We start from the raw sequence: 18,600 nt of genomic DNA, 5'->3' as shown, positions 1-18,600 counted from the left end.
TAACAAGACACCCAATCAGTTAGCAGAGTCATCTGAGTGCCAGGCACATAAACAGCAAACACTTGGTGAAACGCATTCGAATGTTTGGATAAACCTTTACCTACAAATCTCTCCTATCTTTGTGTGAATACAGCAATGACTTAAAAATTTCGACCAAAGAGGGTGCATTCTTCGTTTTCTAGTACATTTATTTATTTATTTGCTTAGTGTTTTACGCTGTACTCAAGAGTATTTCACTTATACGATGGCGGCCTGCAATATGGTGAGAGGAAAGTGGGCAAAGCCCAAGGGAAACTCATGACCCATCTACAGGTAGCTGGAAGACCTTCCACATAAGGCCGGAGAGAACGCCAGCATGAGCCGGACTTGAACTCACAGCGACTGCATTGGTGAGAGGTTCCTGGGTCATTACACAGCACTAACACGCTAACCAACTGAGCCATGGAGGCCCCTCTTTTCTAGATCATTCAGTCTTCCATACAAGCTTGATAGGATGGGGTGTCATGTAAAGTGTCTTGGGCATGATGCTCCAGTAAGGCAGCACGAGAAATAAATGTCATCAGGCCTGGCCTGCTAGACACCACTGTCATACAAAAGAAATAATGATGACAGCAATGCTGAAGCGCTATCTACCTCCAGGCTTGAGGGAATTTCCCTTTAATCTAATGGTAGAAGCGTTGACTTAAAACTCAAAGGTTGACGGTTCAAACCCCAACAGCGTTGTCCTGTCACACAGGGCAAACAAACTACAAGAAGGCATTTGTGAAACAATTCATAATGTGAGCCAGGCCTTTAGCGGAAAGGCATGCGACAAGCAGAGCTCAGGAGAAACCATAGTCTTGTTAACAACACATATAAGGACACAGATGCACTGTAAGAGCAAGAAACAACACACAAGTTAAGCAGTCACACTTGAGTCAAGTACCTTTAATATTCCACATATCGCTAATGACTGAATTACAACAGCTAGTGTGAATAGGTAGTCTGGTCACTCCAGTGCCCAGGTCGACTTGTTGGAAATTATCTCCCCTTTCCATCACTTCCTATTAATTTCAATGCAAAAGAACAATGGCAATACTGTGAGAAAAAACAATAGAATCATAGCCAATTTGTTTTATATTCCCGTGGGGTTTTTAAAGTTTCATGAAGGTTGTGACATTAGTCTTCTAATAAATTAAAAAAAAAACTAAATAAAAACAAAATTTTGTGCAAGTTCCATATTACATGTACCAAATGTTGGTAATTATGATGTGATATTGCACTGAGGTCAAGGACATGTATTATTTTCTTTCCATCAAAACTCAATAAATATAGTCACAATACAAAATTTATACAAATTATGTCACAAAAGGTTATTCACTTGTAATAATAATGAATTTTAAGTTAATTTATGTTTAGTTTTAGTATATACAATATATATTTATATATATATATATATATATATATATATATATATATATATATATATATATATATATATATACTCACAACAGAAGTTTCTTACAGCTCATGTGCATAGATCTTTATATAAATCAAATAAATGGAAATGAGTCTAAACAGAAAGCTGCAAAGATGGCAGAAAACTATTATCCATTTTATTTTACAATAAACGTCGTTATCTCCCCTTGCTGCCACTTACAAAATCACAAGTCTTCATTTCTGTTACATCTCATTTCATTATAATTGTGATTTATGCTTCAAAGAAAACACTCAATCAAAAATGAGATTAGAACTGTTTAAGTCTTCAGCCTTCTGGTCTCCACTGATTTCATCTTCCTCCCCTTCTGTTTTTCCCTTGAATCTCTTTTCTAGACGCTTCTTCCGTCGGAATCGAGAAGGGCCTTTCTGGGAATCCTTTTTGATGTAGCCTGATACAAACAGAATAATGACACGAGTATATAAAACTGATGACAAAGTATTCTTTACAACATGAAGATCAATTCAACAGACTCAATATGAAGCCTTCACGATGTCAACAGTTCTTTTACATCTTGCTGCCTTTTATAAACATTGCAGCTCCTTCAAACAAAGTTCCTGGCTAGTCTTAACCAGGTCATCCAATGAAATCTCTCAGCACATAGCTCCAGTCACATGACCATACTGGGCACAGTTATAACAAAGGCATAGACACTGATTGGTCTCAGAAGCTCTGGCACTTCACTGGTCAAAACCTCCTATATGTATTTCAACTGACCTCACATGACCCACCAGAGATGCCAGAGTCAACTCTGAACATATGAAAGGATGACAGCTGGTATATCAAGAGTGCAAAATGATCATGACGCTGCACTGCAGAGGGCCCAGGGTTTCAAACTGCATGTTTGCACACACCCTTGATTTTTCGGATACGTTTTTCTTGCGGATGGTGATGGGTTTTCCCAGGGCTCTGCCCGATTTCCACCCATCATAATGCTGGCCGCCGTCATATAAGTAAAACGTTCTTGAGTACGGCGTAAAACACCAATCAAATAAATAAATAAATAAATAAATCAGAACAGGTTAGGATAGAAGAGTTGTATGTGTCCATGCAAATAACCTAATTGTTCAAGCATTTCCACCACTGCCACCAATAGTTTGGAAACATTCTGAGAGAGCTATGAAAAGCAGAGAAGCAATCCCCACAGTTTTCTGAAGCTTTGCATTTTCATTGATACCAACAAATAATTATTTCTGGTGCTATTTTCATAATAACTGTATGCTTACATTCCGCTGAAAAAGTGCTTTAGTGGTTTAAAAAGGTTGAAGATTTACAGTAAATCTCTACCTCTCTCTTCACACTCAGGTGTGTCAGGAAATCCAATGGACCAGAAATGCTCTGGGGTGCTGGGCGGAACATAACGAGCGCGGTGTCGGGAACATTTCTGCATTCTCTGTGCTCTCTCCTCTTCTGATAACCCAACGTCTTTGAAATACTGAGTAAAAACGAAAGTGAAGATTAGTAAATAAAGAGAGACTAGAGATCTTAAGCACATTAATTCTGGCTTTTCAAATCTGGTTGTTGTTGTTGTACACAAGTATATTTCACTAACAAGACGGAGGTCAGTATAATAGGTGGGGCGAGGGGCGGGGATAAGAGTACATGTACCAGGAGAAAACTACCAGCCTATGGTTTATAAGTGATAACCTTTACCACAAGAGAAGCACAAAATTTCACCTGTGTTATTGTCATTTTCATTGTGTACACCTGTCATATTGGTGCCAAAAAAGTGATTTCCACAGAATTTGATGTGAAAGAAGTTTAATTCACGTCTTCATTGCACTAAACACTTTTATCTAGACACCGAGTGTCACACACAAATACTCACATCCTCACATTCCTGACAGAAATACCCCTTCAGCTTTTGTCTCTCATCTCTCTTCCTCACAACATCCACATAAGCAAAGCCTAGGCTTTTCTTTCTTGGAACTCTACAAGCAAAATTTAGATACACTAGTTATTTCCTTTGATGTTCAGTTGCAATTACTGTACAAGGTAGAGCTCTGAGACAGGAACACAAATGTAGCCTTTAAACAAAGAAGCATAAACTGCCAACAATATTAGGATGTTATTGGTTATAATCAGGTAGCTGGCTTCCTCTCCAACCGTACGTGGGAAAGTCTACCAGCTACCTGCGGATGGTCAAGGGTTTCCCCCCACCACAATGCTGGCCGTCGTCGTATAAGTAAAATATTCTTGAGTACAATGTAAAACACCAATCAAATAAAAACAAATAAATAAATAAATAAAATAATCAGGCAGACAGATATGTGAAACAGACTTGTTTAATAATTTGTTTGAGAAGCCAATCAAATCATTTGGAATTTACTTTACGGAAACAACTCTCTCATATTGGTGTTATTGCCCCTGTAGTTACAAGACAACATTATAGTCTTCAATATATGCTAGGGATAAACTCATGACCATCAGCAGGTTGCTGACAGACCTTCCCACCTACCTAATGACTTGTTCACACTGCACCCCTGTTTCACAGCTCAACCTTAGCTCCAGTGGATTTTACATTTATTTATTTATTTGATTGGTGTTTTACGCCGTACTCAAGAATATTTCACTTATGTGACGGCGGTCAGCATTATGGTGGGAGGAAACCGGGCAGAGCCCGGGGAAACCCATGACCATCTGCTGGTTGTTGCCAGACCTTCCCACATATACGGCCGGAGAGGAAGCCAGCATGAGCTGAACTTGAACTCACAGCAACCGCATTGGTGAGGGACTCCTGGGTCATTACGCTGTGCTAGCGTGCTAACCAATGTGGATTTTATATGTAACAATTGTGCAAGGTTATGCCGTCATTGCTGCCTTGGTAGTTTACATTACATGTTACTGATAACTTAATGTCCCGGGACCAGTTGATCAAAAGTGTATTAGCAGTTAAGCCACGTTTTAACATTAATTTTAACTTTACTTTTAGCAGGCCAAGACTGGTATTAAGACTTAAGCCTGGCTCAACTTTCAGTGATCAGAACCGTATTTAAATATTGTATTTCACCTAAAGTTTAACCTTTTTCAAATGACAAATTTTGCTTGATTCTGATTGATTCATCCACCTTATAAATCAACTTTTTTGTATGATTAACTTGATTATCCTCATCAAAAAAACTTGGCATTAGGTGTTGGCATCAAAAGTCTAATTTTAAGGCCTTTTTGTGCTCCTGAAGGTGAAATACAGCAGTCTCCCACTGAACTGTGGGTCATGATACAAACCTGTCAGTGTTACACATAATGAATCACCTATTCATACCCTACACCTAGCAAGTGTACAACACCATACTATAGGCTTTCGTTTTCACTTCCATGAAATACAAGTCAACTATAAATCTGGCTCTGAGTACTGTAGCTATCAATCTGCTACAATACTCACAGCTGAACAGAACTGGATTTCCAGCCGATCTAGTTCTGAGTACTGTAGCTATCAATCTGCTACAATATTCACAGCTGAACAGAACTGGATTTCCAGCCGATCTAGTTCTGAGTACTGTAGCTATCAATCTGCTACAATATTCACAGCTGAACAGAACTGGATTTCCAGCCAATCTGGTTCTGATTACTGTAGCTATCAATCTGCTACAAACTCACAGCTGAACAGAACTGGATTTCCAGCCGATCTGGTTCTGAGTACTGTAGCTATCAATCTGCTACAATACTCACAGCTGAACAGAACTGGATTTCCAGCCGATCTGGATCTGAGTACTGTAGCTATCAATCTGCTGCAATACTCACAGCTGAACAGAACTGGATTTCCAGCCGATCTGGTTCTGAGTACTGTAGCTATCAATCTGCTACAATATTCACAGCTGAACAGAACTGGATTTCCAGCCGATCTAGTTCTGAGTACTGTAGCTATCAATCTGCTACAATATTCACAGCTGAACAGAACTGGATTTCCAGCCGATCTGGTTCTGAGTACTGTAGCTATCAATCTGCTACAAACTCACAGCTGAACAGAACTGGATTTCCAGCCGATCTGGTTCTGAGTACTGTAGCTATCAATCTGCTACAATACTCACAGCTGAACAGAACTGGATTTCCAGCCGATCTAGTTCTGAGTACTGTAGCTATCAATCTGCTACAATATTCACAGCTGAACAGAACTGGATTTCCAGCCGATCTAGTTCTGATTACTGTAGCTATCAATCTGCTACAATATTCACAGCTGAACAGAACTGGATTTCCAGCCGATCTTGTTCTGAGTACTGTAGCTATCAATCTGCTACAAACCCACAGCTGAACAGAACTGGATTTCCAGCCGATCTGGTTCTGAGTACTGTAGCTATCAATCTGCTACAAACTCACAGCTGAACAGAACTGGATTTCCAGCCGATCTGGTTCTGAGTACTGTAGCTATCAATCTGCTACAATACTCACAGCTGAACAGAACTGGATTTCCAGCCGATCTGGTTCTGAGTACTGTAGCTATCAATCTGCTACAAACTCACAGCTGAACAGAACTGGATTTCCAGCCGATCTGGTTCTGAGTACTGTAGCTATCAATCTGCTACAATACTCACAGCTGAACAGAACTGGATTTCCAGCCAATCTGGATCTGAGTACTGTAGCTATCAATCTGCTACAATACTCACAGCTGAACAGAACTGGATTTCCAGCCGATCTGGTTCTGAGTACTGTAGCTATCAATCTGCTACAATACTCACAGCTGAACAGAACTGGACTTCCAGCCGATCTGGTTCTGAGTACTGTAGCTATCAATCTGCTACAAACTCACAGCTGAACAGAACTGGATTTCCAGCCGATCTGGTTCTGAGTACTGTAGCTATCAATCTGCTACAATACTCACAGCTGAACAGAACTGGATTTCCAGCCAATCTGGATCTGAGTACTGTAGCTATCAATCTGCTACAATACTCACAGCTGAACAGAACTGGATTTCCAGCCGATCTGGTTCTGAGTACTGTAGCTATCAATCTGCTACAATACTCACAGCTGAACAGAACTGGATTTCCAGCCAATCTGGATCTGAGTACTGTAGCTATCAATCTGCTACAATACTCACAGCTGAACAGAACTGGATTTCCAGCCGATCTGGTTCTGAGTACTGTAGCTATCAATCTGCTACAAACTCACAGCTGAACAGAACTGGATTTCCAGCCGATCTGGATCTGAGTACTGTAGCTATCAATCTGCTACAATACTCACAGCTGAACAGAACTGGACTTCCAGCCGAATAAAATACTTAAAGGAACTAACTTGGAATCTTGAGAATTGTGTTGCGTTGCAGTCGAGTTTTGTTACCTGTCATAGCTACAGTTGAGTGACATCTCCTGTGTACCTTTCTCTCTCCTCTCACCAGATTCCAGATTACCTGAAAATACAAAGGAACTCAAGGATGATTATGTCTAGAGCAATCCAGCTTAACAAAAGTTATCTAACAACAGACCAGTATCCAATCAGTGGAATCACTGGCTTGTGCATACCTGTTTGTCACATCTGGAAGTTTGTAGGAGCCTATGGTTTGCCCCCAGCACCCCAGTTTCTTCCATCCATAGAACTGAGCGCCATCAAATATGTGGTAAATTTTTTAAGTACTGCATTACAAAACAATCAAGAAAATATGGTCTGGAGATTTGTTAGAAGGCGGTTAACAGCCACCTTAAATCCTCAACAAACTCAACCACAAACACACTGAGTGCATATTCTGACATATTTAGGAATGTTTTCTGAACCGGATTAGTTTATTTATTTATTTCTTTGATTGGTGTTTTACGCTGTGCTCAAGAGTGTTTCATTTATATGACGGTGGTCAGCATTATAGTGGGTGGAAACCGGGCAGAGCCCGTGGGGAAACCCACGACCATCCACAGGTTGCTGACAGACCTTCCCACGTACAATGGATTAGTTTATGTTTTCTGTGAATTTCACATGTGCTCCTATCTGGGCAATATATTTCAGTCTAAAATATCATATGAATTATGTTTTCAAACTGTATCTAAAGTTACACTTAACTGGTTGAGTTTCTTGAGGATTTAGCATACCTGCAGCCAGCTATTTCTGCAGAAAATTGACCAGGTAGCCCCCTACTTTGACCTAAGTTTCTATTTTACTACATTTCATTTTTTTGGTCAAGTAACTGGCTACTTTTCAAGGGTAGCGTCTCAAGAAGATAATGAAACCACAGTATCATAAGTCTAGATGAATCATTGAGCAAAGAAGCCTGCTGCAAGTGTGCCAGTGGTTATCCTGCATATAAAAGCACTAGAGGAGATGTTGTGGTGTTTAAAATAATGAAATGGATGTAAAGTACAGATAAATCAAGAGATGCAGAGTGCAAAAACAAAAAAACGAAAAAAAGTTTATTTTCGTATTTCACGGACAGTGAATTAACAACTATTTGATGACATTTAATTTAAAAACACACAAATACTTACTGTGTGACACCCCAGTTTCTGGAGCGTCATCAGAAGGGTCACCTTTGGGAGCCTCATCAGAAGCGTCACCTTCGGGAGACTCATCTAATGGCAACTTGGAAGATGGACGACCCGGAAAAAACTTGAAACTTTTAGAGGAGGATGGCAAAAGCTGAGATTCCTCCTCCAAAGTCTTTCCTTTGAGTGATTCGGTTTTGTTTCCTCTCTTTACACACGGAGGGGATCGCGGATCCTCTGTGTTAACCAGGGTGTCTGGGTAATCGACAGATAGCTGCACTGCGGGATCTATACTAGCATTGTGGTTCTCAGCCAGAGAGCATGTTGGCAAGTTCAACTGGCATTGTGAGGAGTTGTCTCCCTTTGGTAAGTCCCGTAAACTCATTTGTAGCATTTCAGGAGGGACAGTTTCATCAGGGTCAAATTCAGGAAGACATCCTCTGGATGATGACGTTGTGGTATGACCGGTTTGAGAATATGGTTTCTTTTTGGGGAGAGATCGTGTCTTTAAAAGCTTTCCTGACGGGGAAACAGGTATTTTAAATTCTGACACAGACCGGCAGTTTTCCGAATCGTCCTTCTTGCGACCAGTATCACCAGCCTTACCATTCTTCTTTTGCTTCACCAGGCTTGGTGGCGACAGATGCAATTCTAAGTTCTGAATTTCTTGTAACTCTGGACTTTTGCTGGTTTTTGTCGACCAATCAAAAGACTGTGTCAACGTTGTCTGTCTGAATTCCGGAGCATTTTTTTTACTTTTCATTTTACGGTTCGACCTTCTCAAAGAATTCTGAGACAACGTCTCTGATTGTTTAGATGTCTCTGTACTCTTCTCTACATCTCTGCGATGTAACAGAGATGGTGACTGGCTCTCTCCATCTGACCAGTCCTCGGGTATATTTGACCTTTGACCCGAGGTTGGGAGCTGACGGAGGAGGAACGGCGACTCTGAGTCCACCAGGAAAGACGCATTCTCTTTTTCATGCTCAGCCATTTTGTCGTCATCAAACAAACTCGGCGATTTGAAACTTGTTGGCTTCAGGTGAGTTTGCTTCACACCAATGAAAACAGGGGATAAAGGCAAATTATCTTCATCCAAATTTAAGCTGTTGTTGTTTGCATTCGTGACATCGAGCGATAATTTCTTACTCTTCTGGTCTGGTTGAAATCGGTCAATGACAGTGGTATCCATGTCTGAAGACATGTCCTCTGGTGCATCACCTTTACATGACGACTGCACTTTGTTCGCCGTCGTTGTAACTGGTTTGATAACCTGTGTACTACTGGCAGTGGGAGGCCCCAGATAAATCTGTTCCGTGTTATCCTCAAATCCACGAGATACACTCCCCAGATTCTTCCCTTCATCAATTTTCACATCAGCATTATCTTCACTGCCATCAACATCATCATAGTAATCCACTGCCATAGTGTCTGGAACAATAATGTTTGGTCGTAAAGTCACTTTTCTCAGAAGTTTACAACTGGGGTGGATTTTTACAGGGCTGTCTAATTCCAATACAAAGCTCCCATCACCCTCCAAAATACGAGGTCTTTTTGCAGACTTTTGTGGTGAATCTTCACTACTGTCCAACTTGTCTGTATCCAATAAAAACAGATTTCCCAACTGTTCCTTTTCCCTTGCCCTGTTTGACCTTTCCTTTGTAACATGTGACCTTGGGTTGCAGCTGTCTGATTGGCTGACCTCAGTGTTACTCTCTCCAACACGTGATCTGATTGGTCCTCCAGTTTTGAGCCTGCCATTACTCTTGACTGGACCACCTGATAAAGGAGTCTGGAGGGACAAAAAAAAAAAAAAAAAAAATACATTTTATTACTTTCTATAAACAGTTCATTTATCAAAAGTAATATTTTATACATTCCTTTGCTCTTAAAGGATACATAAAACACTTGGTTTTTATTTCGTGATACAAAGGGGGGCTTCTGTGGCTCAGTTGGTTAGTGCGCTAGGGCAGCATAATGACCCTGGAGTCTCTCACCAATGCAGTCACTGTGAGTTCAAGTCCAGCTCATGCTGGCTTCCTCTCTGGCCACATGTGGGAAGGTCTGCCAGCATCCTGAGGATGGTCGTGGTTTTTCCCCCTTGCTCTGCCCGGTTTCCTCCCACCATAATGCTGGCTGCCGTCGTGTAGGTGAAATATTCTTGAGTACGGCGTAAAATACCAATCAAATAAATAAATAAACCTTAATACAGAGTATATGATGTAGCCTGACATATAAAAGTACAAAACTCAAGAGGCGCCTCAACTCTCTTCTTAGGGCTTAAATATGGCTTTAAACTACAGTTGTCTTAAGGCCTCATTAATCATTCCGGAAATTAAGTAGCCTGCTGTGGTGATGTCAACGATGACAGCGGTCAAACAAAACTTCATTGGAGAGAGAGAGACAGAGCCCGAATTGGGGTCGCTAAGCTGGCCTGGCATTCCCAGTATGTCCACTCATGACATTACTTCCGACCATTGACAGAAAACATGCATAAAATAGAGGGGTTATTAAGAAATATAAAATATTCCTAAAATTAATTTTTTCTTGGCATGTCTTTCTTTATTTTCCTTAAAACCACTCTTTAGTACTTGTAGTAGCTTTTTGTGTATCCTCTAATTGAATTAGTTGTTTAATTTCAATTTCAAGCACTCACCGGTCAAATGAGAAAATGTTTAAAGGCAAACTTTACAAAACTCTTGACTTAAATATGTTTTATTCATTTATCTATTTGACTGATGTTTAATGCTGCGTTCAAGAATTTTCATTTGTACGACTGCAGTCATGAAAACCAAAATCATTAATAAACAGTCATGTAAGAGGAGTTTAGAAGATCATGTACCTCTGCATAACGGTTTCTTTTATGGCGACTTTTGAACAATTTCAAATTGTTACGCCTCGACCCAGGACTGACATCTTCTGAGTCCGGATGTGTGCCAGGACTGATTTCAGCATTCGCACTTTTTTTTCCTTGAAAATTTGTGTGTAGTTCCTCCCCCTTGTCTGGGCTGACAGACTTCCTATCCCCCCGGTCACTGGTCGTGTCTGGACTGGTCCCTTTGCATCCTCCAGCCACCCCTCTACTGACAATGGACTCTTCCTTCCCTCCATCACTAAACACCAGGCAGAATTATATTAAGAGAAACGTAAGGATTATAAAAATCTTCAGCACAGGTAAGATCTTTTGATGTTTGCACCTTACATGTTGAATTATACAAAATAAAACAGTTCATCCCATTAAAGACATGCAGTATTACATGCACATGTTCACCATGACAACCAGTATTATTACTTGAACAATATTCAGCACTTCTATTTCTCTTTCTTTTTAAAACGTCATTGGAACTAAAGAAACGAAACGAATAGTTTAAGGAAACACCTACATTATATGCATATAAGAAAAATCAGCAATGAAGACTGATCGATGGCACTGCTTCCCAGTAAATTCAAAATATAATCACTCCAGAGCACAGCAGCACTCCAGAGCACAGCGCCACTCCAGAGCACAGCACCACTCCAGAGCACAGCACCACTCCAGAGCACAGCCCCACTCCAGAGCAGAGCCCCACTCCAAAGCACAGCGCCACTCCAGAGCACAGCGCCACTCCAGAGCACAGCAGCACTCCAGAGCACAGCGCCACTCCAGAGCAGAGCCCCACTCCAGAGCAGAGCAGCACTACAGAGCACAGCGCCACTCCAGAGCACAGCACCACTCCAGAGCACAGCACCACTCCAGAGCACAGCCCCACTCCAGAGCAGAGCCCCACTCCAAAGCACAGCGCCACTCCAGAGCACAGCACCACTCCAGAGCACAGCACCACTCCAGAGCACAGCGCCACTTTTTCACCAAGTATTTATTTATGCAAAATAATCCTAGATTAACCATGCCGAACCTGCGCGAGTTGGATTTGAGACAAGAGGCTAGTAAAATTTAGTAAGTGAGCATCCTTGATGCTTTAAAAACCATCGCAGGGAGACCATCAAGTATTTTTTGCTGCCTTTTGGACCTCCATCACTCACCTGTTCCAACTTTTATTACACGCTTGACTTTTCTCTGCCAGCCTCTCTTCTGAAAACACCACAGGGAATATCAGAATCAATCTCTGCAGCTAATCAGTGGCTCATGTTTTATTAAATATGTTTTATACAAACTACTAGCTAATAAAAATATTCACTTTTTTCTCTTTAACGAATCCATCCAACTAAAGAATACCTGACCACCCTGCATAACCCAAGAGTTGACTGACTTCAGCACAATATTCAACATCATGTATATTGTACATATAACTGCAATGCATTGCACTGCTTACTGTACTGCAGCCAATGAGGCTCACCACCCATCAAGAGTATAAATGGAAACCAAATCTTTTGTCTCTTGGAACATTTATTTATCCTATTGGTGTTACAGTTTTATGCCAAACTCAACAATATTTTACTTATACGAAGGCAGCCAGCAAGAGAAACCCACAACCATCAAGAGGTTGCTGGAAGACCTTCTCACGTAAAACTGAAAAGAAAGCCAGCATAAGCTGGATTTGAACTCACAGTGGCCGTGTTGGCGAGTGGCTCCTGGGCCATTATGCTGTACTAGCACGCTAACCAATAGGCCACGGAGGCCCAGGACACAGGTGCACTCTACTTACACGTACTTGAATAACTGTACCAGCTATACTTATTCATTATTATCACTTGTATTGTTACTAAAACCATTGAATCATGGGTTTCCCCCGGGCTCTGCCCAGTTTCCTCTCACCATAATGCTCATAGTCGTCATACATTTAAGTGAAATATTCTTGAGTACAGTGTAAAAACACCAATCAAATAAACGAATAAAGTCATTTGCATTGTGTGTGAAGTAGGTAGAGGGCACTGTTGTTGCAAGGGTAACAAGATTTATTTCCCTTTGTAGAGGCCTACTGATCCCCATTATATCAGCTTAATTTCATGAGGTTAAAGTAGTGAAATTACTCCAGGTATAAATGGATTACTGCTCCACACATCCTCCCAGCTTACCCAGCATACGTATAGTCCTGTCTTTCTCCTCCATGGTTTTAGTGTAAGCGTCCTTCAGGGCCTCCATGGATTGCTGCAGATAGTGACACATCTTACACCCGATTTCATCAGATCTGAAACATTGGATCACACTGTTTCAGGATTTCAAAATACTAAGCTGCTTTATCACATTTTGTAAAGCTTCACATTGGTCAGATTCCTAACATTTGATTACGGTACTGTTGCCCAAAACAGTGCATTTTTGGAGGCAAACATGTAAGGAGCATGTCATCCTACCTTCCAAGAAAATCGTTAAACACCCTTTTTTAAGATAACAATGCATAAATAACAAACGACAAAACTTGAGGTCAAATTTGGTATTGAAGTAAAAACTCTGCATTTCTGCATGTTAACATCTGGTACCCAGAGAAACTCTTCAGTATTGGAGGGTAAAAATGTTGTTCACATCAATGTGAGATACAGCATGTCGCTGTGTGCACGCCCTGACATAGGCCTTTAAGACTTTCAGCTGTGAACAAATATAATCCTGGAGAAAGAACATATCAAGAATTTGTTGATAATATGTGCAAAGGTGACATCTTTAAAATCCACCGGCTACAGACTGCAATGACATGACGTACTGTAAGAGAACCATTTACAAGAAGTTATTTGACACAATACAACTCTGACATTAGTATTGCTCGTATAAGAGCCCACTTTCTCAGAGATATTCTGTTCACACTAAAACCATGTCTTCTCTTTTTCCGTCATTCATCTATATATCTGATTTCCTACCCAAAACCAATAAAACAATACATACCTGCCTTTCAATGTCTCCTTCACTTCCTTTAAGTGTTTGTTCTCTTGTTTCAGCAGGTGACATTCCCTCTGTACAACTTTAGCTTTGTCCAACAGACTGTTGAGAAGAAAAATATCAGCAATCAGTGGTATTATACCCCTAATTAGAATATTAAATGAAATATTATTATTTACCTGATATGAAAAGAAAGTTTTTATTTGTTTGTCAAACTTTTCTTTGTCTATAAAACTGATAATACAACAGAAATTATGCTCCATCCATATTGTTTTCTAAAATCTTACCATTATGCTAAGAACCAAACAAAAGGACAACTAGCTAATTTTACTGCAGGTTCAGGAATAGACAAACAGTTGTTCTTTTTTTTTTTTTCATGATTTAGTTTAATTTTGTGAGATTATTTAGTGAGGGTTTAGCACATCAGAGCGGCGTAATGACCAGAAGCCTCTCACCAATGGGGTCACTACGAGTTCAAGTCTAGCTCTGGTTGGCTTCCTCTCTGGTCCTACTTTGCAACCTAGCAGATGGTTATGGGTTTCCCCCGTGCTCTGCCTGGTTTCCGCCCACCATAATGTTAGCCGCCGTCATCAAAGTGAAATATTCTTGAGTACGGCGTAAAACACCAATCAAATAAATAATTAATTAAATAAATAACCTTCTGAGATTGGAATAAGTGCAGGTAATTCATGATTTTTTGTTGAGTTCTGTTTTAAAGAGGAGAGAAACCGATGAATGGTCTTCAGATAAACTGAATAATTGATACGGAAGATAAAAATAGTGTGTTGTCAAGGGTAACGATCATATCACGACTAGCAAGGCTTCTTCTGTGTATACAAGAAAAGATCACATCTGATCTCCTTTGTTTAATCGTTTGATTGGTGTTTTACACTGTACTACATAACGTTTCACATATATGACGGCGGCCTGCATTATGGTGGGAGGAAACTGGGGTAGAGCCCCGGAGGAAACCCACGCCCATCAGCAAGTTGCTGATTGCCCTTCTCACGTACAGCCGGAAAAGAAGCCAGCATGAGCTGGACTTGAACTGACAGCACCCGCATTGGTGAGAGGCTCCTGGGTCATTACGCTGCGCTAGTGTGCTAACCGACTGAGCCAAGGAGGCCTCTAAATAGTAAATATATAAGAGATGTAACTTTTGGTCCTTTTGGTCTCCAGCTGGTGGACCACGTGTACTTTCAACCAGCATTCAAGTATGATTTCGTCATAGTTGTCATGCGTTAAGTAATACCAGCTTAACAATTATCCTCTTGGGTACTGTTGTGCTGCACCAGCACTCTAAACCACTAGGCCACGGTGACTCCTGACCGCCTAGAGTCACTAGATGATGCTTTGTTTACAGACAAGAAAATCGCCTTACCTTTTTTTGGAGAGCTGAACTTTGTCATATTTTTCCTTTGTGTCAGTGAGTTCTGAAGAAAGCAATCAGACATAAATAAAATCAGAAATAACCGAAAATTTTTTGAAACGAAAGAATTGATGTGAAGCTTGAACATCTTCCTTTTCGCCAGCTAAACTGAATCAGTGAATTATCACTACTATTTCTCTTGAAGTTTAGCTGTAAAAATGCACTTTCAGAAGCACACAAATACCATAACAAGATATTTATGCTGGCAAAAGCAGTTTGTCTGATAACTTCTCCCAACAAGCTTTTTGAGCGGCCATATAAATGGGCCAATCCAGCAAAATCGGTTACATAAAAAAACTACTCTTTAGGTGAAGTAGTCATCTTTCTTTTTTTTCATAGATCAATCATAAACAATACAGCTGCAAAATACAGTGTAGGTCAACTGATGTCCCTAACAGTGGTTACATATATTTATTCTTTGGGTTATTCCATATTGTTTCACGGGGGTGTTATAGTGATCCCCTTGGATTATTCTGAAAAAATTCTTGAAAACACCTTAGCATATATGAGGAAGGTTTGCCAAGTTATAGCTCCCAATTCCAGCTAAACTGAATCAGTGAATTATCACTACTATTTCTCTTGAAGTTTAGCTGTAAAAATGCACTTTCAGAAGCACACAAATACCATAACAAGATATTTATGCTGGCAAAAGCAGTTTGTCTGATAACTTCTCCCAACAAGCTTTTTGAGCGGCCATATAAATGGGCCAATCCAGCAAAATCGGTTACATAAAAAAACTACTCTTTAGGTGAAGTAGTCATCTTTCTTTTTTTTCATAGATCAATCATAAACAATACAGCTGCAAAATACAGTGTAGGTCAACTGATGTCCCTAACAGTGGTTACATATATTTATTCTTTGGGTTATTCCATATTGTTTCACGGGGGTGTTATAGTGATCCCCTTGGATTATTCTGAAAAAATTCTTGAAAACACCTTAGCATATATGAGGAAGGTTTGCCAAGTTATAGCTCCCAATTCCAAATGGTTTTTGAGGTATGGCGTTTTAGAAACACCATGTTAGATTCATTTTCGAAATGCTTACCGTTAAAGGTATGATGCAGCCTTAGCCATACACAATTTGACATTATGGATGCTAGAGAATTTAGCTTAAAGCATATACAAAACGATACTATAAAATGAAGAGTATGGTTTTAAGAAAAATGAAGAAAGACATTTCCAAAAAGTGAGGATTTTTTTTTATATTTGATTATAAATGATGTTATCAATGTTTCTAAAGGGCCATATCTCCAAAACCACTTGGAATTTCAAGCTACAACCTGGCAAACCTTCCTCGTGTATGTTAAGGTATTTTTAAGAATTTTTTCAAAAAAATCCATGAGGGTCACTACAAAAAAAAAAACAAAAAAAATCATGGGCTGACTTGACATAGAATGACCCTGTGACACCATGATGTCACGCTTACTTTACTGATAAAAGAACACTGATCAAGATTTTCAACAGAAAGTGTGTTGGGGCATAGGTGTGTGGGATTCATATTTACAGCTGTTTATTTTGGATTCTGTGATAATTTAAACCATCATTAATTTAATACTGAAATCTCTGACACCAAATTTTTAGCTCCAACATTCTTCTCTATTTGCAGTTTTCGAGCTGCGAAGTTACAATGACAAACTGATGTCCCTTTGTACATTGGGGTCACCATTTTACAGCACAGTAAGGCCACTCAACTATTTTATACCAAGGCTGTTTATATAAATGTAAGAGGGCTGCCAAATTGTCACTATTTTTGAACTTCAAAGAATGAAATTCACATCATCTAATAAAGTCATCGTTTTAGGTAATTACTGTCATATATACAGGACCACCTCGTGTGCCACAAAGTGGCTTTGTTGTCATAACATAACCTTGTATCTCTACAATACTGTACTCCCAATGACAGCCCTAGGCTGTGACAAACCTTTGACCGTATTTCTGTGTAATAACATTGCCTCCTTCAGTAGATGCTCCATTGTCAGAGGGCGGCTGTCTTCCATACTCGTCATGGCTTAACTGTCAGCTCTGAAAACACATAATCATAGCATTTAAACAAATCACTCAGATTAGTAGTCCATAGGTTTACTTCAGACGTAAAATAAACTTCTGTGATCTGTGCAGCATTTTCGCAATTTTATTTTAGATACGATGCAGTTTTACTTTCCAGTTTTTCACAAAACCAAGTAGGAATGTATACTAATGTTTAATAGTTAAATCTTTTACTGTATGTCTAGTTTTCAGCTACAATAAGCACCCTTACATGTTGCTCTGCCTGTCTGTTAGAAGTTGTCCACACCATTCAACCTAGCCCAGGCATGAATAAAACTGTTCTGCGTTAGGCAGACAAAATAGGGAACCCTTATTATTCGCATCGTTATATACAATGACCAGACTTTTTTGCGAGAAATGAATATTTTACTTGATTACAATTACAAATTTGTGTTTGGCCAGTGTAAGGTAAGTGCAGTGCTTATTTGAGCTGCCATCTGTTTGTCTCTGACTATCGTGAGTAGCCATGAATATGACGTATCCATTATTCATCAATCAACAATTAGTGTATTCGGTACACTAGGCCATGAGAAAATATAATAATGGAAAGGGCTTGACGCAGTGCAAAGTTGCTGCCGTGTCCGAACCAGGCTGAAAGGCGCAGAGGTCAACTTTCAGCTTTGAACTGGGAGATATTTACAACAATGAGATTAGTATAGTAACGGAACTGTAAGAGCAGCAGGACAGGATTGGAAACACAGACAGTCTTTTCAATGCGGCTGTCAGTGTCACCTGATGCGGAAAATTTCACAAAGACCGCACGCTACGTTTTTGCACCAACAGATGTAAGTAGATAACGGCAGATGTAAAGACTGTGTTGATGATTTTGTTAGTCAGTGAGCCCCTAAGTTCTTAGATGCTCATTGTGAAAAGCTGGTTCTTCAATGAATTGAAGTCACTCTTTCGCGTGACAGCATCCTCAACTTTAAAATTCTCTGATAAACTAACTGTAACAGCTGTATGTGACCATAACGCTACATTATGACAGTAAAATAATCGCTATCGCCCGACAAAATAAGATGTCATTGTTGTTGTTGTTGTTGTTCATTTAACCTAGAAAAACATAATTTCTCCTGATTTCATGTTAAATGTAACGCACCTATCTGATATGGTTATTGAAGAAGCGTGTGTAACTGATGAGAACTTTCGCCTTTAACAACTGGACATCATCGTTTTTTTCACAGTCAAATCACATTCATACTTGCATTTCATCGAAATATTTTATTCACAAATCCCGCCATTTTCCACCTGCCGTAAATCGGTTTGCCAGTTCACGACAGACTGCTTGAGAGGTTCCCTTGCAATTTTACCCTACCGGGTATAATTACAACAACATGATTTACTTTCATTGGTTGTAAAGTTTTACGACTTTAAAGGTTTGAAATTAATATAAGGACTTATAAGCCGTAACAGGTAGGACTGTTGGAGAATTTGTCCTCATA

General features: G+C 39.9%; 1 protein-coding gene across 1 annotated transcript; it reads right to left on the bottom strand.

The window, feature by feature from the left end:
* Positions 1-1,611: 1,611 nt before the first annotated feature.
* LOC135464097 (uncharacterized) lies at positions 1,612-18,380 on the bottom strand. The gene is made up of 12 exons (XM_064741587.1): positions 18,258-18,380; positions 17,034-17,134; positions 15,066-15,117; positions 13,691-13,786; positions 12,892-13,004; positions 11,899-11,947; positions 10,721-10,991; positions 7,882-9,670; positions 6,749-6,818; positions 3,306-3,408; positions 2,765-2,912; positions 1,612-1,868 (listed from the first exon to the last, which is right to left on the bottom strand). The coding sequence occupies exons 2-12, from the start codon at positions 17,116-17,118 to the stop codon at positions 1,711-1,713; spliced, it is 2,934 nt and encodes a 977-aa protein (XP_064597657.1). The 5' UTR covers positions 17,119-17,134; positions 18,258-18,380; the 3' UTR covers positions 1,612-1,710.
* Positions 18,381-18,600: the final 220 nt, after the last annotated feature.

This window comes from Liolophura sinensis, chromosome 3 (genome assembly GCF_032854445.1).
Source record: "Liolophura sinensis isolate JHLJ2023 chromosome 3, CUHK_Ljap_v2, whole genome shotgun sequence".
NCBI classification, from domain to species: domain Eukaryota; kingdom Metazoa; phylum Mollusca; class Polyplacophora; order Chitonida; family Chitonidae; genus Liolophura; species Liolophura sinensis.
Note: the sequence above shows the minus strand (reverse complement) of the source record. Positions and strands in the feature narration are given on the sequence as shown.